Source organism: Sander lucioperca, chromosome 3 (genome assembly GCF_008315115.2).
Source record: "Sander lucioperca isolate FBNREF2018 chromosome 3, SLUC_FBN_1.2, whole genome shotgun sequence".
Lineage (NCBI taxonomy): Eukaryota > Metazoa > Chordata > Actinopteri > Perciformes > Percidae > Sander > Sander lucioperca.
Genome location: NC_050175.1, coordinates 14,728,298 through 14,752,048, shown reverse-complemented (window position 1 = coordinate 14,752,048; position 23,751 = coordinate 14,728,298). Strand labels below are relative to the sequence as shown.

Sequence of the window (23,751 nt, the reverse complement as noted above, 5' to 3'; positions counted from 1 at the left end):
TGAACGCAGCAGGGAGTTCCCTTTTCATTGGTGACGATTTGCGGTGTCTGAGTGCCGCGCAAATGCACGGTCGCAAGGAGCGGCGACCGCCGGTGACCCCGCCGCGCGCAGAGGAGCAAGGGCCCGTCCATCGCTGCTTGCAGCTTTAATTTTAATTTGATCTTGCTTCGTTTTCTCTTTGGACTTTCAATTTCTCTTTGGACTTTCAATTTGAATTATGAATAAATATTTCCTCCATAGCCTAACTCCTAAAACTCCTTTAGGTACTTTTTAAACATTGAGAAACTTTGACAAAGTGGATGCCCTTAATTTCCCAAAATAAAAAAATGTGCCAGAATAAATAAAGTGCCAGAATGAGAGCACAACTTCACATTTGACTAAGCATATGAAAACCACTGAGATGCATATGAATTCATGAATAATACATTATGGCCATCCCGGCCAAATAGCACATCTTGAATCTTGTAATTACAAGTCCATGATGGAAGTTAAAGCTAAAGCTACCTTGTATTACAGTAAAAGCGTATAGGTATTTTGCTTTGGTGATTGTGTCAGAGGTAATAAGACTGATTTGTTAAGTTCAAATTACTTACACTAGTACAAGTACTTACATTTGGGTACTTGCTGATACAGAGTACCGAGTGCAAGGGTGCAAGATAGGGCCCTCAGTCAGGGATAAGGAGTCTAACGTCAGTATACTAAATTTCTCCGTACCTCCTAAATTTACAGCATAGATTAGAGCCATAGTTAAGAAATCTGTTTCGCTCCATTTTGTGCCTTCCCACTATAATAAATTCAACAAAATATTTGCCTGTATATTATACTAAAAAAAGAAAATTTCAATAAAAAAATATGTTATAAAGAATGTGTTGTGTGAATGCAGAATATTATGACACACTTGCTGCTACTATAATAATAATCAATAGTATAGTTTAGTACAGTAGACACACACAACACAGTCATGATTGTCCATTTCTTTGCTTAGCTTCTTCCTCCATCATTTTGTTTTTGTAATTTAAATTTTTATTTGCAAATATGACAAATAACAGCTCACGTGGTACGGTTTACAGAAGACAAATAAGACGTAAAGGTCAGATAGTGAAATAACATTTCAGCCAAAGCATAAGATATCCTGGTCACAAGGAGTGTAAAAAATGAAAAATGTACAAGCTGAGCATACATAAAGTACAATAGTATTAGTTAAATAAAACAATCAAACAAAATATCAGTAAGTTAAATAGAGATGGCATAAAGATCCGGTTACAGTCCCATAATCAGGATACTAGTTACAGGTCAGGTGGACCATAAAGTAATCCCAAATCCCTAGAGTCTCAGGCTCTTTGCCCCTTATCCTAGCCAGCATAACCTCATATGATGCTGTCTCACCCATGAGGAGTTTGCACTCCTGCATTGTTGGGTTTATGGGTGATTTCCAGTATCTCAATATAATTCTGGCAGCAGAGGCTATCCCAACCATCAGAACTGAATATATGTTTTTTGTCAGGGTTGGTGTTTCTGTTTTATCTCCCAGAAGGCATAGTCTTGGAGATATTGGCATGGTTACTCCTGCCCATGTCCCCAAGAACTCCAAAATGTTATGCCAAAATGGTTTGACCATGGAGCATTCCCAAATGAGATGCAAAAAGGTGCCCATCTCTGTTTTACATTTCCAACATGTGTTGGTACTTATTAGACCTATTTTGAAAAGCCTATTTGGCGTCCAGTAGTACCGGCGCAATATTTTATACTGAATAAATTTCCCCCTAGCTTCCTTGATATATTTACCATTATTAGCCATAATCTGTTTCCATGTATCCATGTCAATTGTACAATCAAGGTCTCTCTGCCAAATTAATCTCAAATTGTCATTTATGCTACTAGTTAAATAAATTGAGCTTTTGTAAAATGTTGACGCCTGTTGACGATGATTAAAAGGGTTGTCAAGATAGTCAATAATTGGGTTACTCACTTCACCTGGCTGAAACTTTTTCATCAGACAGTGTCTGATTTGCAAGTATTTCCAAAAGTCTCCTTTCTCTTCCAACTTGTACTTCTGGACTAAGTCATTGAATGACATAAATATACCATCTTTATAAAGGTCAATGATTGTATTTATTCCATTGTCTAGCCATCGTTTCCAAAACACTCTCTCCTTCCCTATTTGTACTTCTGGATTGAGCCAAAGCAAGGCATACGGCTGTTTGTAACATGAGAGTTTGTGCATGTTATGAACCTTTGCCCAGACCTCACACGAATACTGAACAATAGGATTGACCTCCTTCCCTTTGTCATTCAATGCTGGGATATCACATTTATAGGCTGAAATGGGGTAGCAATAGCCTTTTCTATCGTAGCCCACTCTATTCCTCCATCGTTTATGTTTATTACTCTTGCCACAACATTTCTGCCAAAGGAATCTGGCATGGCTGCTAATTTCTGATTCGGCCTGGAACAACAGAATATCAAAGAGGCGTTGTCACCAGGATGTGGGCACTGCAGGAAAACCATCTCACAGGGAGAAAACAATTTTGGGATATTTTTTTAAGCAGCAAAATAAAGAAAGTTGAGAGAAAATAGATGTGAGTGCTAATAAAAGCATTTCAAATACAGGTGCATGTAATTGACATCTTCAAACCTTAATTTTCAAGGTGTGTGAGATTGTGGAAGCAGCAGCAGGGGATGTATCTGGCGCTATGACTGATAAGAAATTACTTTTAGTGACAGCTTGCATGCTGACCAGTAGTGCTGCAAAGCTATAAGATGTTACTCAGACACACAAACATATGCATTCATAGAAAAACATGCATGCAAGCCTTTGCCGACTGGAGCAGTTCTGCTGTGAGATTATTATCTCCCTCTGATCTGTGAAAAGAAAGTGCCATCCCCTCCCACGGGCCAGACGGTAAACAAAAGTCACAAAATGCTACACTGTCACACAACATCAAACAGATGACATGTCTCAGAGACCAAACAAACATCTAGAAATTATTCATGTGCTCTGTTTTAGATCAGGGATGTTTATTTTCTCTTGTAATCAGCCATTGTTGAAGTGATTATTAAGCAAGGATGAATGCTAGAGAGAGGTTAGGCAGAAAAAAATAAAAGACTCGAAGACTGGACAGAGATTTGTGGAAGGAGAGAGAGATGATAAGAGAAAGAAAAAAAAAGACACTTGAGTGTGTAGGCTGATAATGAACGTAATCTGCATTTAGATGATATCAGGCTATGTGGTCATCGCTAATGTGAATTTACTAGCTCTGACAATAGTGTTATTTGGAGAGATGCTTGAAAGTGATTCTTGGATGAACACAGCTGCACATCAGGACTACACACACTGAGCCATGGCATTGTCTTAAAATATTGCATGCATTGTGTACGGTGGCCGACAGGGGCAAACGCCCTGCAACTTAAGAAAACACACGCAAATAGACAAAACACAAGCAAATTAAGAAAACAACTTCATTAATTTGACAACACATGCGCAGCATTCAGCAAACGCGCTGCCAATATCACAACACAACCAAATACATAAACGCACTGCAAATACACACAACACAACCAAATAGATAAACGCACTGCAAATATGAAACGATGCAAAAAGAAAAGCACATCAACCCAGAAAACAAATGCAACAAAAAAACGCTGTATCCAGATTACACAACGGAAGTTCTCCAGGCCTCTAGAGGGAGCAGCTAGTGGAACAGCTGGATTTTCGACCTCACGGGGAGAGAGGGAGAGGGAGAGAGAGAGAGAGAGAGAGAGAGAGAGAGAGAGAGAGAGAGAGAGAGAAACTGCATAGACTGCATAGACTGTAAATATGAAATCTATGTTTGAGATCTGTTTTCTCTCGTTTGGTGGGTGTGTCTCGGCTCAGGTCCCAGCTGATACTCAATCAGCAGAGACGTCTGTAAACTCGTGGTGATAAAACATTTAAAACTGCATCAGCGTTTAACGTTGACGTTTGTTTAAGCCATATTACATGAGAGGGTTTAATTTCGAGGTCCGAAATTACTGAAGTGTAGGCCTCCTCAAGTGTAATATTGTGATTATACAACAACGGTTACCAACAAAATAAGTGATCAATCTGTACTCATATTGTGGAGCAATTCGCTCTTGAAATACAAAAACCAGACAGGATTTCTAGTCCCTCCCTGTTAGTAAACCAGACAATTTACCGTGGGATTTATCAAACTGAATAAATCCCGCCCGCACATATAAACACCAAACTGCTTTGCTAACTCCAACGTGTTGTAAGTAAGACATCTGCTGAAAAAGTTATTGTATTCATCAGCATGATTGCCGTACTGTTTAGTTCACAAACATCCAATACACCAAAGTACAAACACATAGCGGACCAGACGCGAGCTTTTATTTTGAAAAGCCGAAGCTCGGGGACAGCACCAGCCGGGAGGGCATGAGACGGGAGCATAGACTGTATATTAATAATATATTATGTTATTAATAATAATAATAATAATAATAATAATATGAATTTAATATCGGTTAATAACGGTCGAAAATCCAGCTGTTCCACTTAGCTGCTCCCTCTAGAGGCCTGGAGAACTTCCGTTGTGTAATCTGGATGCAGCGTTTTTTTTTGTTGCATTTGTTTTCTGGGTTTGTGTGCTTTTCTTTTTGCATCGTTTCATATTTGCAGCGCGTTTATCTATTTGGTTGTGTTGTGTGTATTTGCAGCGCGTTTATGTATTTGGTTGTGTTGTGATATTTGCAGCGTGTTTGCTGAATGCTGCGCATGTGTTGTCAAATTAATGAAGTTGTTTTTCTTTTTGCATCGCTTCTTTTTTCGGGGTTTGCGTGCTTTTCTTTTTGCATCGTTTTTTATTTGCAGAGTGTTTATGTATTTGGTTGTGTTGTGGTATTTGCAGCGCGTTTGCTGAATGCTGCACATGTGTTGTCAAATTAATGAAGTTGTTTTCTTAATTTGCTTGTGTTTTGTCTATTTGCGTGTGTTTTCTTAAGTTGCAGGGCGTTTGCCCCTGTCGGCCACCGTAATTGTGCACTTAATGATAGTGAATTGACAAAATGATATCACATCAAGAAGAGATAAAGTCGAAATACAATTTTCCAAACTTCCAACATAACAAATAGTCCCCTTAAAATTAAAGCATGTCTATTTATACAGGAAATAATTAAGAGTGGAGTCAGTGGACACAATAACATAAACATCTGTAAATGGGGAGAGAGATGGGGGTGTATCTCTATGGTTACTTCTGTAACATTGGTGGTCTTCCTTTGGATTTCATTTTAATTTCAGGTGTTCCTGTTATTTTGTCCACCAAGAAACACCTTATTATTACTTACTACAATTAGGCTAGTTAATTAAGTCGTCCGATCAATTATTCCTATATTTATTCATGACTTCATTGGGGCTACAGCTCTAATTATAATAGTTTTGCACAACAGACATGTATACTGCCGTTAAAGATACACTGACCCATCTACAACCCATCTACAACACTGGACTCACCATGAGCTGCAGGCGACGCATCTTGGTGCGGAGTCTCCCGATCGAGGGCCTTGTCCTTCCATTCAGCCAGGCATTTGCGTGTGAGGTCTCTCTCGAAGGCCAGCTGCACCAGAGAATTTCTCACTTCCAAGATCATCTGGACTGGAGACTGAAGTTGTGGTTGACAGTCACACCCGATCCCCCGCAAACCGATGACAGCGGCAGGGCTCCAGCCGCGGGTCTAATGTTAGCTTGGCCTTCCATCGTAATTTCGTCGCCTCCTTCTCTTCCTACCACATCTTTTCGACCAAACACAAGCTGAACTATCTATTTTATCGGTTGAATTTCCTTTTACATTAAGCCACTTTCTTATGTCCATGATTATCACCAACCATTACTATTTGCTAACGATAGCTTCCAAAATTATTTGTGCGGTGCCTTTAACCCTTGACCTCAAGGGTCACTTCAGGGGCTTTCACACCGCAGCGCGGTTTTCATCACAGCGGTAGGCAGTGTTGGGAAGGATACTTTCAAAATGTGCCCAAAAATGTAATTTGTAACGTATTCAGAATACGTTACTCAGATTGAGTAACGTATTCTGAATAATTGGATTACTTCCACATTGAATTGCATTGTATATGTGTAGGAATGCCACCACATGCAGCTTACTAAACAGGCCTATTCTGGTGTGTTCTTCTGTTCCAACTGGCTGAAAATGTGTACCTAAACAAGCAGATAGATTTTTTTATTTGTAGTCCCGAACTGCATACTACAAAAATCTAACCGCAGTCTAAGCTACCACGAGCTAATTTTAGCTAACGTTAGCTAACATGTCAAACGGGGCTAGTCAGTCTTTCAACGGCTCTGGGGATAGTAACAGCACGTAGGAGAATGTAAAGTCGCACGCCAACTATAAAGGTGACCAGTAAAACTACAGCAGACGACTACCCCTGGCTAATTAAAAAATAACTTACTTTAAGATGCTTCTTCAGGTTGGAGGTGGAGTAATTTGGACGCTGAAAGGAGGTTGGTTCGCGGGGGGTGTGAAACCAGTTGCGCAGTTTGCAATGTGCCAGATTCATGGATACAGTCTATGGCCAAATTTGATGGCCGACTGTCTTCCTCCTAAATTAGGCTACTGACTGTATCATTATAATTACAAATTAGTTATTATAATTAGAATAATGTATATGCTGTTATTTTTGAGCAAGCTCTGGCACAATAATTAATCATTCATGCAGGTTTGATGAAGATCTTGAAGAAATTCACAAGTATGCCCAAAAACAGCGACGGGCCCCTCATTAATATTTTCTCATATCCTGTACTGTATGGGTGCTGTGCCCTTATATCGACCATAGATATATCGACCACGAGACGTCGCCATTGCTCTCCTCTCCTTCTTTCCACGAGTCAGTTTACCATCTGCCGAGCGGTCATGTGACACATCTGTCAGGGGACAGCATGGCGGACATGCATGTGGAGCCTCAAAACAAATTTCACCGATTGTCCAGCTAACCCCGCCGCGAGAAACATCGATACCGCGCGTGAAGCCGGGCCGGCGGTGCCCGAAAAGACAGCAGAATGGACGAGGATAACAAACTTCAGTTCCCGTCTCTGCCTGCGTCCAAGGAGGACCTTCTGGTGAGTGCACAACAGCCTGCGTTAGCCGATTTGCAATGTCTGTCTGGCTAATATGAGCTAGCCTCCACTCCAGCAGTTGAGCAGCTAAAATATAGCAGCATATATGATTCGTGTTTTAGGGCAGAAGCATAACGCATTTATGTGGATCTGTTAAACATGTTCGTGTGTTTCTTTGAATACGTCTGTGTCAGTATCTCTTCTAGGCTAACTAACGTTAAGGTACTGTTCACTGTGCCAACACTGAGTAGCATAGTCATCAAACATTAGCCACGTATGTCCTCAAAGTAAACCGGTACCGTTACTCATTTCTCACCAGATCTGGTGGCTGAAGTACCTCCAGCAACTGTAACATCATCAAAGCAACTTTCCTCAGTTTCTAACCACGCTTTAAATTCCATTTTTACAGGACTGGGCTTATCCAATGAGACGAGAAATGCAGGTATGTAAAATGAGTCTGTAGTCTGTATAGGGAAGAATAATGCTTGGCAGTGGTTCACTATGCACCAAATCTGCTTCTAGTAGTAACCTATGGTGATGATGTGATCATATAATGTTTTTTTGCTGTCCAAAGTAATGATTGACAAAATGAGTTACTGAAGGTGACATAATGAGGAGTTTTGTTTCATATAAAGCATAAGTGGAGCACATTTGATTACATTGAACACCAATGTGATTATTTGACACGTGCACTATATTTCGATATACATCTTAAAAATATTCCTACTAACATTAAATATGGTTTAAGTAATTTTAAATCGCCCAGCGTTAATTCTGAGAGTAAGACTCCATTTACACATACTGAATGTCAATATGAATTGTTGTAATATATATACTGGCTGTGAGATCGTAGGTCACGGTCCCTCTTGGTTGTGGGCGTTGGCTGCTGAATGCAATGTTATAATGCATGCACATATACTAGTAAAGGCATGTTCGTAAAGAGGCTTAATGTTTTATCTTGCGTGAATAAACGTACCAGAGCTTTGGGCCATTCTTACTGCCTGTGCTGTTAGTGATGTTTTGCATTGTTGTCTTTATTTTCAGGAGATATTACCGGGACTGTTTTTAGGTCCCTACTCTGCTGCAATGAAAAGCAAGGTAATGTTGTTTTACAAAATTTAACCACAGGTACTTGGAGACAGTGACACAAAGAAACTAATACATGATTTGATCACATTTGTATAGCTCATATTGTTCTCTTCTTTCTCATTGTCTAGCTGCCAAGCCTTGAGAGACAGGGCATAACACATGTTGTGTGTGTCCGCCAAGACATTGAAGCCAATTTTATCAAACCTAATTTTCCTCATACATTTAGGTAAGAACTCATTGTACGCTGTACATTGATGTGAACTGCCTTTTTGTTTGAAATGTTGAAAAAAATTAAGTGTTATTTGATCAAGTGTTTTCTTGCTAACCCGTTAACTAAATGTTGTTGTGTCTTTGCAGATACCTTGTGTTAGATATTGCTGACAATCCAGTGGAAAATATAATACGATTTTTCCCTTCAGTGAGTTACAAAGTGGGCTTTTTACTTCCTGTGTTTCATTGCAGTGAAATGTATGACATTTACACTATGGCTGATATACTATCATTCATTTTCCTCCTAACAGACTAAAGAGTTTATTGATGGCTGCTTAGCAACAGGAGGTAAGGATGCATGCCATTTCCATTTTCATGTGTTAAGTAGACAAAAGTCTTTTTATCAACAATCTTTTGTCCTGTTCTTTTAGGAAAGGTACTGGTTCATGGTAATGCAGGGATATCAAGAAGGTGAGGTTTGTTTTTCAATGTTCAATTTCATTATATAATTTCACATGCATTACATGTCATACACTGAATTTCCATTACATGTAATTGCTAAAGTTTTTTTAAATATCCTTGAATGTTGTATTTATAATTGCCTTGAATAAAGGTTGAGCAGCAGAACCGAAATTACAACTGGGAATATAATACGGTCTACTTTTATTTATTGTTTCAGTGCTGCCTTAGTAATTGCATACCTTATGGAAACATTTGGGATGAAATACAGGTGGGTGTTTTGGTTGCTTTTTTTGTCTATTTTTTTTACATCAAATTATGTATTTCTGTCTAAAGTCTAACTTTTTTCATAAATGTATGATTTTTTTAAAAGGATTTAGATGCACATTCCATTCTTATTTTGTATCTGTATGTTACAATCACGTACGGCATGCCTCGCATACATCTAGAGGTGCGTCTACTTTAAGCATAAATATAGAAAACTACATAAAATAAACTGTGATAGTGTGCAAGTATAATAAAGAAATATACTGCAGCATAATTGTTTGAATATAAAACATACAACTTGATGTTGTCAATATGTTTTCCTGTAGTTACTGTTTGCAGGGGTATATCTCAGTATTTCAGCGGCTGTGGTTGTAACCTTTTGCTTTATTCACTTTATAGGGATGCATTCAGCCACGTCCAGGAGAGGAGGTTTTGCATCAACCCCAATGTGGGCTTTGTGCATCAGCTACAGGTAAGCCTTTACTTGTTAAGGGCTTCACATTTTGATTAATCAACATGACAGTCCAATCCATAAGTACGCATGTTCAACCCATTCCCTTATTAAATAACTGTACTACTTTTGTTTGTTGTTGTCAACAAAATATACTGTCTCAAGCTCCTTGACTTTAAAAGGCTAGAATACAATATGTTAGACTGTTATCTTTCATTATAAGATTTGTTTCTGAGTCACCCGCTTCTGGTGTGGCACTGCAGAAATTGTATTTCTATCTCTCCGAATGCATGTACCATATCTGCTGTCTTCCAATAGTCAACCTTTATTGGTCACATTTAGCAATCCACTTATGATTTGGACATCTGGCTCACAAGCAACATTAGGATGAGTCGTCTCTTTTTGAGTTGTGTAAATCATGACAAGCTTGTGCATATTTGAAGGCACATTGTTTATATTGTGCGTGTGTGTATTGAATTTGTCATTGGGCGTATGGATTCATTCACGCACTTTAAAAATATGTTAAAAGCTTCTTTCTTTTCAGATTTTTATTTACAGCATTATATGTTGATATTCATAATAATAGGGTGTGTATTAACTTATTTTCGTTTCATAACTATAGAAATAAAATGATCCACTATCACTAAGGTTAACCACGTTTATATTCACAGTATCGCAAATGATATATCCAGCTACAAAAAAGCCTGAAAGTAGGAAGTTAGACCGGAAGTACAAAAAGGCGTTCCTATTAAGATGATACACGGTCTCACCTCGTCGCATTGGTGTAAACTGGCAGCTTTCAGAACGTTGCAGACCGGCGCGTTGCAAGTAGTTGCAAGTTTCAACTAGTCTTGTCGCGAATCTTTGGTCTGAACTGGGCTTTACGCCTCTGTGGGGTCCGTTGATCGAAGCGTTAAATATTCAACTATTCGGGGTCACCCCTAGTTGGATGTATACTTATTTAGTTTTAAAGCGTAAATGCTGTGACTTGTTTACAATACCAGAGGTTCTTCTTTCAGTATTGATAATTAATGAGGCAAAAGATCAGATGTCAGCTTTTTGAAGCATGTTCAGTGATGAAGACATCGTACCAAAACATACCGTTTTTTGACTGTACTCATTACTCATACTGATAAATTACTGAACTCTTATTGTTGTAATAATGTGTTTGTTTCCTAGGAATATGAAGCGATCTACCTAGCCAAATTAACCATTAAAATGATGTCACCTATGCAGTTGGGCAGGTCCTTCTTACAAGCTGGGATGCCAGGTTTGTACATAATGTACTGCTAAGCTACCACTGTCACCTCAATTTCTTTTTGTTTCTCAGACAGACTTGTTCCAGAAACAAATTCAAAACAGGCTTGACTGGCATGTTATTTAGGAATGGTGCGTAGCATTAGTTGTTTGTTTGGCATATTGTCGAGTCGGAGTCTTGAGGCTAACATAATCTATCACCAGTGTGCAGTGATGTTCTAGAGCTGGGATGCACATTTGTACAACAGCTTTTAATGGTGATAGTTTTTTCTTTGAATCCACAATGGAGCTGGATCTTATCGGCAAATATGAGCGAGAGCCAGGTCCACTGGGTGATTTCTTACTGTATTCATCTTTTCTCAATGTCATGAATTTTTCATTTTTTAAGACATGAACAGACGCTTACATTCGAACACTTGGAGCCCTCGAGAACTGGCTCATCATTTACCTTTTTAAGCTTCTTTTGTTCTCCCTGAATGGCGGGGACTTCACCTGGCACAGACTACGAAGTGTTCAGGGATTGAGAAGTTCTTTAATTCAGGAGGGTTTACAGTTATCAAACTGGGTGTGTTGATGTATGCATTATGTTTAGTTATTTTTATTTTTTTTGTCTCCACATTTCATACAGGAAGCCGTAAACGCAGCCTGGAGGAAGATGAGGACTTTGGAGCAATGCAGGTCACAGCAGCACAGAACGGATGAGCTTTGCTGATATATAGCCGTGTAGCGCAGTGCACTCAATTTTTTTCCCACATTTTTAATGGGATTAAAAATGTAAATATTTGAACTTTTTCTAAAGGGGAAGGGACAGGGGTGGGAGGGCAGCCACTCATGTCTGAGACATGGAGTACGGAGGGGGATCGGGCCAATTTGATAACTTTTTTTTTCGAGCTGTATGCACTGATGGGAGATTTTTTGCAGTTTTATAGTATTTAAAGCATTTTGCATTTGCAGCGGGACAGTATTGCAATAATGCACTTTCGATACTTGAATTTGTGTAGATGACCAGAATGGTGCAGTCAGCAAAAGGGAAAGTAGCCAGGACGTCGCCCAGTGGAGGTCATGAGAAGAGGAATAGCTAATGCCTTTATTTTGGGAGTAATAGGATTATGGACTAATATCAGGCTTACTGTGGGATAGTAAGGAATGGAAAAATAACACACTGCTTAATAAAAACGAGTCTGACTGAGTCCTGTTCGCTGTGTTTTTATAGCATAGCGTAATGCTGTGCTTAACAACATAACATTCTTGACAGTATTTTGTTAAATATTATTGAATGTTATTTAAAGACAATTTACAGTCACAGAAGTTATACTTTTTACTATTTTAACTTTCTGGAGACCTTCCTGTGTATTTCAGTAACTAACAGTAAAAAGCAGTCACTGACATGCACTTTTATGAGTTCACTGTCCTACAAATTGTTTGAGCTCTGAGGGCACAATGCATCTTACCCAAAAATCGATTTAAAATGTTTTGCCACAACTATGATTAGTAGACATGCCCATTCCATAGTTTCCCCATCTGTAATAAAAAGATTTTTGTAGTTAAAACACAAATTAGCATTGTAATACAAATGTCACTGATTTGTTTTACAACTAGAAATATAACCAAAGAAACATGGTACATCATAGAATATTTTATGTGATTATTACATATTTGGAAATAAATTACATTAAATATGTTCCCATAACTTAAATAAGACTTTTTACAAAAATCTTTTTTTTTTATCCATTTCCCATTATAAGTTGTTTCAATCCTACAGCTGTGATCAAATATCGACCAAATACAAAACTTATAGAACCTTAGTTAATCACTCACCACTGCCTCACGAAATATAAACCTTTTTGTTGACTAGAAATACATTATAACAGCCTTGACTTGATATTAATGGTCATGTCTTGCAGTATTCACACCTTCATTATAGTTATCCAGCAAAATTACTGTCAAAGAAAAAAGCCTGCCGAGATAAAGAGCACTTTGTACCAAAGGGAACATGTCAGAAAAATTAAAAAAAAAAAAAAAGCCCCAGTAAAACCCAAAGTATTAATAACTATTCACATTAAAAGAAACAAAACCGCTTTTCTTTGGTGATTTGCCTTGGTGATTAATGAAACAAATATGTGAGACTAAGTTTGAATAATGATCTAAAGTAATTCCTTCCAGTATACTTGGTTTTGTAGTGAACTGTAGTAAACATTGTAATGATTCTTTAGTTGCTTAGGAAATATAACTTAATTTGGTACCATCTTTTTTTCCCAAGCAATTATATTTACTGACAGTTGCATGGTAGTCAGATATAATTCAAATTGTCTCTGTTAGTACACAGCACATTACTTGTTAATGTAACACAGTAAGACATTACATTTGCAGTAATTGACAATCCTTTCTTCGGATCGTGGGGGAAGATGATGATGGTGAGGTAGCCATGGTTACCAAAGAGGGGGGGTGGGGGGGATTTCTTCAACATACATGTATAAAGGTGTGGTCCATGTTTAAAGCTGCTGTTGTCCTCAGTTGGAAAATCGGCACTGCATGTAAGTCTCGTGTGAGGCGGTATATCCAAACTTTTGGTAAAAAGCCACATTGTTGGGTGCACATTCCAGTGTGATTTTATAGCAATTCAGTTTTTTGCTGAGAAGAGTAAGAGCTGAAACTAACCTACAGGGACAAACAAGGGACGGAGGAAAAGGAAAATAAATCAGCACGAAACACAAGATATTTCCTACAAAAAAGGTCTTAAATATTAATAACAGGCCAAAACAAAATGTATGTGTCAAGCTCACACAGGTCTACTCACAGTTTGCCCAGCTGCTTCCCTCTGCACACGTCACTGACTACTACCTCCTCCACCCGGCCCCTCTACAAACAAAACAGAATAGAGAGGGTCTTCATTTCAGTCATTTTCTAGATGTTTGTTTACTATGCAAATTGGATTTGCATAGTTTTAAGGAAATACAAATGTTTATTCATGTGTAAATATTTGGTTTATGGTGGTGAACTACATTCATTTAAATTGACTACATTAATAGGTAAATTATTTAGGGATTGGTCTCTAGGAAAACTGTAGAAAAGAAATTACAGTTGTATCCATTGTTAAATATAAGCCAATAGCTTGCCGGGATGTAATTTACCTTAGCACAGGAGTGGATGAATTTGTGTTCTGTAATCAATGTGGCCGTGGCAACAATCTGTCCCAGATGTGTGTCCTCCACCACAACAACGTAGTAGTCTCCTGTCTTCTTCATATGCTCAAACTTTTCTGGAAGCCATAAAGAACATATGCATTTTTCTTTTTTTTATCTTCATTGATATTTTATTACATAGGTTTTTATTAAAAGTTTGTTTTCTAGAATGAGGGGTTTTCCTCTTCTCAAATGTTTGATCTGATCTATGTAAAGACACCTGTTTTGGCACAAAATCCAGGTTTAAAAACTTGGTACAATTTTAGGATTTAAAATAAAACTGTTAATGATAAATGTAGCATTGTGCTAAGCATGACTCACTCGTAAACTGCTCTGGTGTGACATCGCCTGTCTGAGTGAGTTGAGATAAAACCTTAAAGAATCCTGGAACATGAAAAAAAAAAAAAAAACAGTTGGTGAAAATGACAGGGGGATAGTACACTCCATCTTTTGTGAATTCCTCATTTATGTTGCTGTTATGTTTTATATTTTTATTATATTGCCAAGATCTTCCTTATCCGATGTCAAGGAACAGAAAACATGCTTTCCACATCATTTATCATGTTCTTATCTTCATAATCTCTTCAGAATACAAGTACTGGTCTGGAATATGTTGTCCATCCAGTCTCTGACTCACCCCTGTTGAAGTCTGCCGTACAGAGCGGCCTGAGCACCAGCCCTTCCCCTGGGCTGGATGGGGAAATGGGGGGAGAGAAGGAGACAGTGTTGCTACTCCAGTCTAGCTCCTGCAGCAGAGAGGGCTCAAAAAGTGGAGTCTCGTCCAGCAGCATTCCACTGTATCTGCTCAGAAAACACACACACACACACACACACACACACACACACACACACATTAATGTGTGTATGGCACACTGCATTGAAAGGCTTTTTCTAATCAATCTAAGATACTGCATCAGCACAATGAGTTAAAATAGTCATACTGTCAGCCAGGATTGAAAATATGTTTGTTCACACAGAACTTTGACCTGACAAATACAGTTTCACTTGGTTGTCATTACTTTACTGCCATGCTTCAGTGGTTGATAAGCAAGTTGGCATATTAATGGGCACACCAATATATGAAATATAATGCACATAATCTAACAATACACTGTGAGGTGATAACATTCTTAAGCATTCATTCATGAATTTCTTTCCAGGATCTGCTCCAGGATATGTAATATGAGAAGGCCCATCCTACAAATGCCTATTCACATAGCGAGGTCAACAACCGGTGTCATTATTAGCTAGCTAGTGCTGTTGGTGGTAGCTTGAACACTTGGAGGTTGATTCTTGTTTCGGCGATAGTTTTAAGCATTTTTTCCCTTTGTTTTCCAATTCTTTATTGTACAAAAGTTAATATACAAAGCTACACACAGATACATAGAATAGACATTACAAAACAGGAACAAAAGAAAAGACAATACAAAAAAATAATCTAGCTAGATACCGAGCTATCCGCGTCATCATTCTCGTTTCCATGGAAGCAAAACATCATTAGCTACTCTTTAGTGGTGTCATTATTCCCTGATGACCACCAAGCCACGCAAATAAGAATATAGTTGTGTTAATGGGCTTGTTTATTGCCAAAAAGGCAGAGTGTTTCCCTGCAGTAACTTAACCCGTTACATTTTACCAAACAGCTCATAAAGAAAGACTTTATCAAAACAGTTAACGTTAGATGAGGCTACATTCACTCAAGCAAACTATCCAACCCAGCTAAGTTAGCTAGCTAGGGAGAGTCAGAGCAGTAACTTCACATTAAACATTAGCGTTAACGTTACCTCTTTGGGATCGCCTGTCATGCTAAGCAGCTAGCTAGGTAGCTTAACTACTTACCAGTAAAAACACCGGAAGAGATGGTCCAGTTGAATTCCCAGACTGAGGTAACGTAATTACAGTGCCAACCGGGCAGTTTTACTACTTATGTAGGAGGTTGGGCTACATCATTAAACCGAACAGCGTGGGTGTTTTTTCGGCTGCTGTTTCCGCCTGGCATGTATGACGTGGCAGAGATGCGCAGAGGTAAGGGGCGCAGCCCAATTACGTCAATGGATCAGTAAAAGTACACATCCCAAAAGGATTTTATCAGAAACCATTTCATATTATATCGAGCGTAATGTATGACTCCATTCATCTAGACACACTGTTTTTCACAGTGAAGTGTGGGGTTTAACCTGTCAGCACGCACACACATACACACACACACACAGATAATGGACTAATACACACACACACATATAATGGACTAATAAACACACACACACACACACACACAGAGAGATATTGGACTAATAAACTCAAAGGTCCATTGTATTGGATACTGGCCACTAGACATTAAGCAGGCTTTGCTATCATTTCCTTTTAAACAATGTAATCTTTAAATAAGTGGGTCTGCAGTAGTCTGTGTTTGGAAAATAGAGGCAAAAGCGGTTTACATAGACAAAGCAGCAACACAAGTGGGTTTGTCTCAAGAAGAAAGATTGAAATACTATACTTTGTTAAAAAGCTGTAGAAGCTCTGTTTATTGAGTCTTTTGTATTAACATATTTTACAAAAACTAGATTTACAGAAATTATCCATAACTGAACCATTCTTAATTTAGGCACAAAAATACAGGAAAGCTCAGTCCAAAAAGTGTTTCAGTTTTGATTAAATAAGCAATGGTTTTGAAAGAAATCCCGTGCATAGGAAAATATATCATGGATATTAAGAGTTGTTAAATAACTAAATGAAAACAAAACTGTCCAATTCTTTTTTTTTACATTATGACTAATTAAAATCTAAATCCTATATTATATCTTCTTACAACACCCCGAAAACAGAGTTTGAACAATAAAATAAACACAAAATAAAGATCACAACACTTCAGCTTTTAGTGTAAGTTTGCGGGCTGCTCTTTGGGATAAAGTGGAAGGAAACAAAAAGCACTTGTCTAGATTCATGCAAATCTTACCCCAAACTGCCCTTGCACTGTAATAACAAGAAATGAAACACTTATAATACAGTCTCCATCTTTGTGTCCATTGACACGCCTCAGCCAGCTACAGATTTTGAAACGTTTCAAGGGCCCAGTCCACGTTGAACATTACTGTAAATTTTGAACAGATCGAGGATGATTATGTTCCTCGCTAATATCATTTTTGAAATAGCACTCCTCAATGCGAGTAGACAAATGCAGCACAAACAGAACACCCTAAACAGAACAAGATTATCAGTCATTCAGGTCATACAATATCTAGAAATATCAAAGGAGACCTGTTATGCACATTTTAAGGTTCATACTTGTATTTTTCTACTAGAACTCCCCCTCTGTCTGAGACACTCTGTTGGAGCGCCTGTCTCTTTAAGACCCCCTCCCGAAAAAATCCAGTCTGCTGTGATTGGTCAGCATTTCAGGGTCACTGCCTCTATACCATCTGTTACAGGCGGGGCTGACTTTGAAGGAGTATGGACGCACTTTCTGCTGTGAAAAATCACCAATAACTTGCTGTTGGAAGTAGCCTAGAAATCTAGACGCACCCTAGTGGCAGCAAATGTAATTTGCAGCCAGGGTCGTCTAGCAACTATCCGTTGGCTTGCGAGCTGGAAAAACCAAACTCTAGTCAGGCCAATCACATCGTGTATAGAGTCGGTGGGCGGGCTTAACATAATGACGGCAGAGTTGCGACGGTTCCGGTACAAAGAAGATGGCTACTGCTGCTGGCGAACAGCGGTCTTTCGAATCGGCTTTGGCTGCGACTCTGGAAGACTTGGAGTTATGCCGCGTTCTATTTACCTCGGAACTCGGAAGCCGCGACTGGGAATGACGTCATACCCGAGTTGAATGCGTTCTATTTTAAAGTCGGATTTTCATTGTTTTCATTAGCTCTAGCCCGGTTAGCTATTGTTAGCAATACCAGTTGATAACGCATTACGCCGTTTTTTGTGCATGCAAACAGCGTAACAACATGTCCACAGATAGAACATGGTTGAACATGCCTGTGTGAACGACTGATTTAGTGAGACACAAATAAGACCTAAGTGCTTATAACTTTGTTACTGCAGCTTTCACAACTGTTGATATAGGGGGCAGCCATGTTGGATTTTGAACTCGGGCTACTGCGAGGTTTTTACGAGTTCCGAGCTCATAAATACGAGGTCAGGGGGCGTGTTTACGTCTTTGACCTCGTAAAAACCGAGTTGCGAGGTAAATAGAACGCGGCATTAAGCTTTTCTTTGAGTAAAGAACAAAGAACGGCACTGAAGTCATTCTTAAAAAAGGAAGATGTGTTCAGAGTTTTGCCGACCGGATACAGCAAAAGTTTAATCTATCAACTCCGCTACCTTCTTCGTTGCTCTGGTTGGTCATAGCGCTATCCTATTGCGTGCAGAGGGAATTTGAAAGACAACCGTTTATCCCGCCCCTCGGCTTGAGCCCTGTCAATGGTGTCTTCCCAGACCCAACATCTTGATGTGGGTCTGGCTTGTCAGGCTATGTTGGAAGCGGAGTGTTCAGACACGTCTGAAATCTGAGGTTTTTGCTCACAGGGATTACTTTTACATTCATTTTCAGCATTATTTGAAGCTTTGGCCATGTTTAATATGGACAGCTGAGATTGTGACTATAGATATGACAGAAAATAAAAAAAAGCATAACAGGTCTACTTTAAGTCAAAGGCAACTAGATTTGTTAAGTCTTGAAAATGCCTCTTGAAAGAGAGAGCAAGCGAGACAAAATGTCTTCAAAAGACAGTCCAGCAAGTCCAGCTGTAACAGACTTATCAATTTCTACATACCCTAAAAATGCCATAATGATGGGCATAGATTCCAAGGACCCCATTGATATATTCAGTAGAAAATAAGATTTTCTTATTCAGCGAGACAACTGCTTATTATTAGAGGGTAATTTAAGAAAGACAGAGGATGACACCCATTGTCATTGTAAAAAATGTAATACATCCCCTTTGTTGCCAATGCATCTCAAGGGAACAGTATTAGAAAAACTAAGATTTACATGCCCCCCCCGTGTTAAATAACAAAACTGTTTGCTATGGGTGATATTACACACTAAATACATAACAACCCATGTGGGTCAAAAACACTTTGTTTGCAGCAGTATTTTTGATACGAACATTCATATTTGACAGATAGGCTGAACAATACTAAAGTGACATTCTCTTACTCCAAGGTAAGAAATAAAAACATGTTATTTTGCCTACACTTAATTCACAGTTGAAACCATTAAAATAACACAGAAATACATCAGTTGAGTTTCTCCATTCAGAATACGTAGCTTTCTGCCATTAGCAAAACTTGAAAATAAAGTCTGATAAAAGGAAAACAAACAAAGACCCAAATAGCTTTTACCTAGTAATGACACCTTCAAACCCCTTTCATACAATACGTGTCTGAATGAAAAGCATGCTCATTTTTGACAGCCAGTCCCAATCATGGCAGAAACTGACTCGCTACTGAAGCTGGTGGCTGCAATGTGTGGCACGTAAATAGAGGGAAATGCAACCTTGCATTTCATGACCCTTCACCCATTAATTTATATAATGCTCCAAATACTCTGAAATCAGTGATGCAGAGGCCATTCACAATAGTCCCACCGTTTTAGGCAGCCCAAAACAGTCCAAAGGCCATGTTTGCAATTCTTTTAATTATTGTTTTGGATAGGTGATGACCACTGACTGTACACCAAATGGGGAGGGATTAAATAGCTTTGTCTGTGCCTCCTGGGATGATGATGTGATGAAGCCAATCTGTGTATCAGGGTGCAGGGTCTTGTTGATTTTGCATGCGTCTCTCTGCAGCTGCCGCCATGGTTCTACGTCTAAGCACAGTCAAGTTCAACTCTGGAACAGTGTCCTCCTCCAGTCCCGGCAAATCCTCATCCTCCTGGTCCTCTGGACTTTTGTTCAGATATCTCCTACAGGGAAGTAATAAACAACATATGAGCATGAGAAAATGCAAGATAATGAGGAAAAGGCAACCAGGAATACCTACCATTAGTGAACAAATGTTCCACTTATTAGTTCTGTGCAGCTGGGCCTTTCAGCTATTCATGTAGGCAAGTAAAGAAGGCCTTTGACATTGTATTTGTCTGGCCATGGTTCACAGACAGAGAAAAAACTTGTCTCACAAGGAAGGGTCTCTTTTCCCAAAATTCAATTTGTACAGCGCAGCTATGATACAAAGTCCAGCATGGTCACACTCTTGACCTCAACAAATGTTTTCAAAAACAAGGACATTTCTTTTTTTTTATTTCAAAATTGAACTTCTTTTGAATATAAAACATAGCGTAGCACCACTTTCTATGAGGTAGAAAACCAGCCAGAGTAGTGTACCAACCTGCGTGCCTGCTGGAGAATCTCTTCTTTCCTCTGCTTTAACATCTTCTGCCTCTCCTCAGCCGACTTAGAGAAGCGACCTCCTCTGATCTCCATGCTGTCTGACTCACTGAGGCCCTGTTCAGCTGCTCCACTGGACCCTTCTTGCTCATCTGGCCCAGTGCTCACCTGTGTCGGGGCATGCTCTATGGCCTGACGAAGGAACACAGACAAAATATGTGACAGCGTTTGGCCTGTAAAAATGATTGCATCATTGTCTAATTGTCAATTTTTTTTAATTCTCACAGTTTCTTTGTTTAACTGCAATTAATTGCTAACATTAGGTAAGGTCTTAAGGCGTATGACTGGTCATTGTTGACTTTGTTTAGATAGGCCAAATTGTAATTATACAAGTGATTATTGGTTGGACTATATATTTTTATTATTTCAATTGTTAGTTGTGGCACTTGAGCCTATACACGTTCATAGCAACACAAAAGATAAGGGGGAGATACAGTTAGAAAAAATGTTTTATGATAATAAAGAGCCGTCATAGGCTGTGTGCTTGTGTTATTACATTATCTGGGTCACATAACAGTGATCTATAGCAAAATATGTATCCTGGAATTCATTCAAAACTTGAAAATTTGACTGAAAGAGACAAATTATGTTGTTAATCGCAATTATTTCTGAGACAATTAATTGTGCAGCAAAATTTGGAATTGTTACAACTTTAGACAGAGTGTTGCATTCTGGCTTTTTGAGTAAACCATAGGATAGGATGTGATCAACCTGAAACAGGGAGCCAGGAAGCACTGATAGTTGGAGAAATCAGGAGAGCATTGTGTAATCATAACAAGGTTAGATTTTTCAGAGGCATCAATGAAAAAAATGGCACCGCTATTAACATTTAATCCCTAGCGGACTGACCTGCGTCGGGAAAGGCACCTGGATGCGTCCCTCCAGGATGTTGTCAGTGGTGACCTCCACAGAGCGAGTCAACTGCAGATCCTGCATCACCAGATAGGAGGGCACCTGAGGAAACATCTCCTGGATCTGATGGGCCTGACGACCACAAGGTACATGGGAACAGAAGAGAACATTAGAAAAAGAATTTAGAGAAAGATTGTTGGAGATGAAGAGGAGAACATAACATAAAACTAGATTTTTTTTTAAGGTTAACACAAACAGGTTTTAAGCATACAGTATTGGTGATTTTAAAAGTATAAAACCGTTAAATCTTTTGTGTTATACTATATAATATACCTGGCATCTTTGGTAACCAACAGTTTCGGTTTAATCTGTTGGTTAAATAAAGTGGTTATCACTATGTCAACACGGACTTACCAAGAAGTCAAATACCATGTAAGCAAAGTATCGATGTTAGAGCATTTGGCCCACATTACACAACTCAGGTAACTGGCTGCTTGTAAACAGCAAGGAGTGAAGAGTGAGACCAATGAATGGCACAATTGGCTTTATGCAAATTAAGTATAAAAAAAAATTCAATACCTGGCCTTAAATTTCTATCTGTGTATCATCTATCAGATAACCAACAATAATTTCATCAGATTATAAACATAAACTCACCATGGCCATGAGCTGGGAGTTGTTGGCCTGAGCAATGCCCAAGATATTGGTGGTGTGCATTACTTCCACTGAGAAACTGGGCAGCCAGCTGGCAATGCGAGATCCTGTAAGAGAATGTATGGATTTTATAATTCATTGTAACACGCAGCCTATCTGATGGATTTGTGTCCGACGGACTTACCATCAAAGTGGAAGAAGTGATTGTGTTGGTTGATATGCGGTCTAGCATCTGGAGCAGCTCCTACTGGGCCGATGTTGTCTTCCAAGCCCCCGCCCTGCTGCTGTCCTCTCGCCTGGCCCCCGTCCCCATTAATGTTCAGGGATGTCCGACATGTTGGACACGAGGTGTCCTGCTCCAGCCATGAGCGCAAACAAGAGCTGGAAACACACACACACACACACACACACACACACACACACACACACACACACACACACACACACACACACACACACACACACACACACACACACACACACACACACACACACACACACACACACACACACACACACACACACAATGGCATTTCTCTGTATAAAAACTTGACATTCATTTCAGGTCTCAGAACAAGCCTTCTTTAGATAAACATCAGGGTCTGTGCAGGGAAACGTACTGAAGCTGAAAATATTCACCACACTGCTATAACTCTAGTGCATAACTCTAGTGCAGCTCTGTTTATTGAGTCTTTTGTATTAACATATTTTACAAAAACTAGATTTACAGAAATTATCCATAACTGAACCATTCTTAATTTAGGCACAAAAATACAGGAAAGCTCAGTCCAAAAAGTGTTTCAGTTTTGATTAAATAAGCAATGGTTTTGAAAGAAATCCCGTGCATAGGAAAATATATCATGGATATTAAGAGTTGTTAAATAACTAAATGAAAACAAAACTGTCCAATTCTTTTTTTTTACATTATGACTAATTAAAATCTAAATCCTATATTATATCTTCTTACAACACCCCGAAAACAGAGTTTGAACAATAAAATAAACACAAAATAAAGATCACAACACTTCAGCTTTTAGTGTAAGTTTGCGGGCTGCTCTTTGGGATAAAGTGGAAGGAAACAAAAAGCACTTGTCTAGATTCATGCAAATCTTACCCCAAACTGCCCTTGCACTGTAATAACAAGAAATGAAACACTTATAATACAGTCTCCATCTTTGTGTCCATTGACACGCCTCAGCCAGCTACAGATTTTGAAACGTTTCAAGGGCCCAGTCCACGTTGAACATTACTGTAAATTTTGAACAGATCGAGGATGATTATGTTCCTCGCTAATATCATTTTTGAAATAGCACTCCTCAATGCGAGTAGACAAATGCAGCACAAACAGAACACCCTAAACAGAACAAGATTATCAGTCATTCAGGTCATACAATATCTAGAAATATCAAAGGAGACCTGTTATGCACATTTTAAGGTTCATACTTGTATTTTTCTACTAGAACTCCCCCTCTGTCTGAGACACTCTGTTGGAGCGCCTGTCTCTTTAAGACCCCCTCCCGAAAAAATCCAGTCTGCTGTGATTGGTCAGCATTTCAGGGTCACTGCCTCTATACCATCTGTTACAGGCGGGGCTGACTTTGAAGGAGTATGGACGCACTTTCTGCTGTGAAAAATCACCAATAACTTGCTGTTGGAAGTAGCCTAGAAATCTAGACGCACCCTAGTGGCAGCAAATGTAATTTGCAGCCAGGGTCGTCTAGCAACTATCCGTTGGCTTGCGAGCTGGAAAAACCAAACTCTAGTCAGGCCAATCACATCGTGTATAGAGTCGGTGGGCGGGCTTAACATAATGACGGCAGAGTTGCGACG

General features: G+C 39.1%; 2 protein-coding genes across 4 annotated transcripts; one reads left to right on the top strand and one right to left on the bottom strand.

Moving 5' to 3' along the window:
- The first annotated feature begins 6,824 nt into the window (after window positions 1–6,824).
- styx (serine/threonine/tyrosine interacting protein) lies at window positions 6,825–12,027 on the top strand. Of its 2 annotated transcripts, none has more exons than XM_031314297.2 (11): window positions 6,825–7,108; window positions 7,515–7,547; window positions 8,150–8,203; window positions 8,323–8,420; window positions 8,552–8,612; window positions 8,716–8,752; window positions 8,836–8,875; window positions 9,084–9,134; window positions 9,530–9,602; window positions 10,818–10,851; window positions 11,467–12,027. In XM_031314297.2, exons 1-11 carry the CDS (start codon window positions 7,049–7,051, stop codon window positions 11,538–11,540), a joined length of 615 nt encoding a protein of 204 aa, XP_031170157.1. In that variant the 5' UTR covers window positions 6,825–7,048; the 3' UTR covers window positions 11,541–12,027. The 2 variants fall into 2 exon arrangements, with proteins under 2 accessions (XP_031170157.1, XP_031170156.1); XM_031314296.2 differs by having other exon boundaries at window positions 6,840–7,108; window positions 10,761–10,851.
- A 435-nt stretch (window positions 12,028–12,462) lies between these two features.
- gnpnat1 (glucosamine-phosphate N-acetyltransferase 1) lies at window positions 12,463–16,038 on the bottom strand. Of its 2 annotated transcripts, none has more exons than XM_035999343.1 (6): window positions 15,860–16,038; window positions 14,658–14,824; window positions 14,342–14,404; window positions 13,970–14,097; window positions 13,636–13,697; window positions 12,463–13,496 (listed from the first exon to the last, which is right to left on the bottom strand). In XM_035999343.1, the coding sequence occupies exons 2-6, from the start codon at window positions 14,809–14,811 to the stop codon at window positions 13,349–13,351; spliced, it is 555 nt and encodes a 184-aa protein (XP_035855236.1). In that variant the 5' UTR covers window positions 14,812–14,824; window positions 15,860–16,038; the 3' UTR covers window positions 12,463–13,348. The 2 variants fall into 2 exon arrangements, with proteins under 2 accessions (XP_035855236.1, XP_031170159.1); XM_031314299.2 differs by having other exon boundaries at window positions 14,658–14,821; window positions 15,860–16,036.
- Between the last annotated feature and the right edge of the window lie 7,713 nt (window positions 16,039–23,751).

Bases quoted from the DNA above. Each gene is read 5' to 3' on its own strand.
- gnpnat1 (XM_035999343.1), bottom strand. From the start codon at position 14,811: ATGCTGCTGGACGAGACTCCACTTTTTGAGCCCTCTCTGCTGCAGGAG. The intron at 14,405-14,657 runs GTGAGTCAGAGA...TTCATGTTCCAG, and splicing joins TACGGCAGACTTCAACAGGG to GATTCTTTAAGGTTTTATCT. The intron at 13,497-13,635 runs GTGAGTAGACCT...TTGTCCCTGTAG, and splicing joins GGGAAGCAGCTGGGCAAACT to GTTAGTTTCAGCTCTTACTC.
- styx (XM_031314296.2), top strand. From the start codon at position 7,049: ATGGACGAGGATAACAAACTTCAGTTCCCGTCTCTGCCTGCGTCCAAG. The intron at 8,204-8,322 runs GTAATGTTGTTT...CTCATTGTCTAG, and splicing joins CTGCTGCAATGAAAAGCAAG to CTGCCAAGCCTTGAGAGACA. The intron at 8,613-8,715 runs GTGAGTTACAAA...TCCTCCTAACAG, and splicing joins TAATACGATTTTTCCCTTCA to ACTAAAGAGTTTATTGATGG.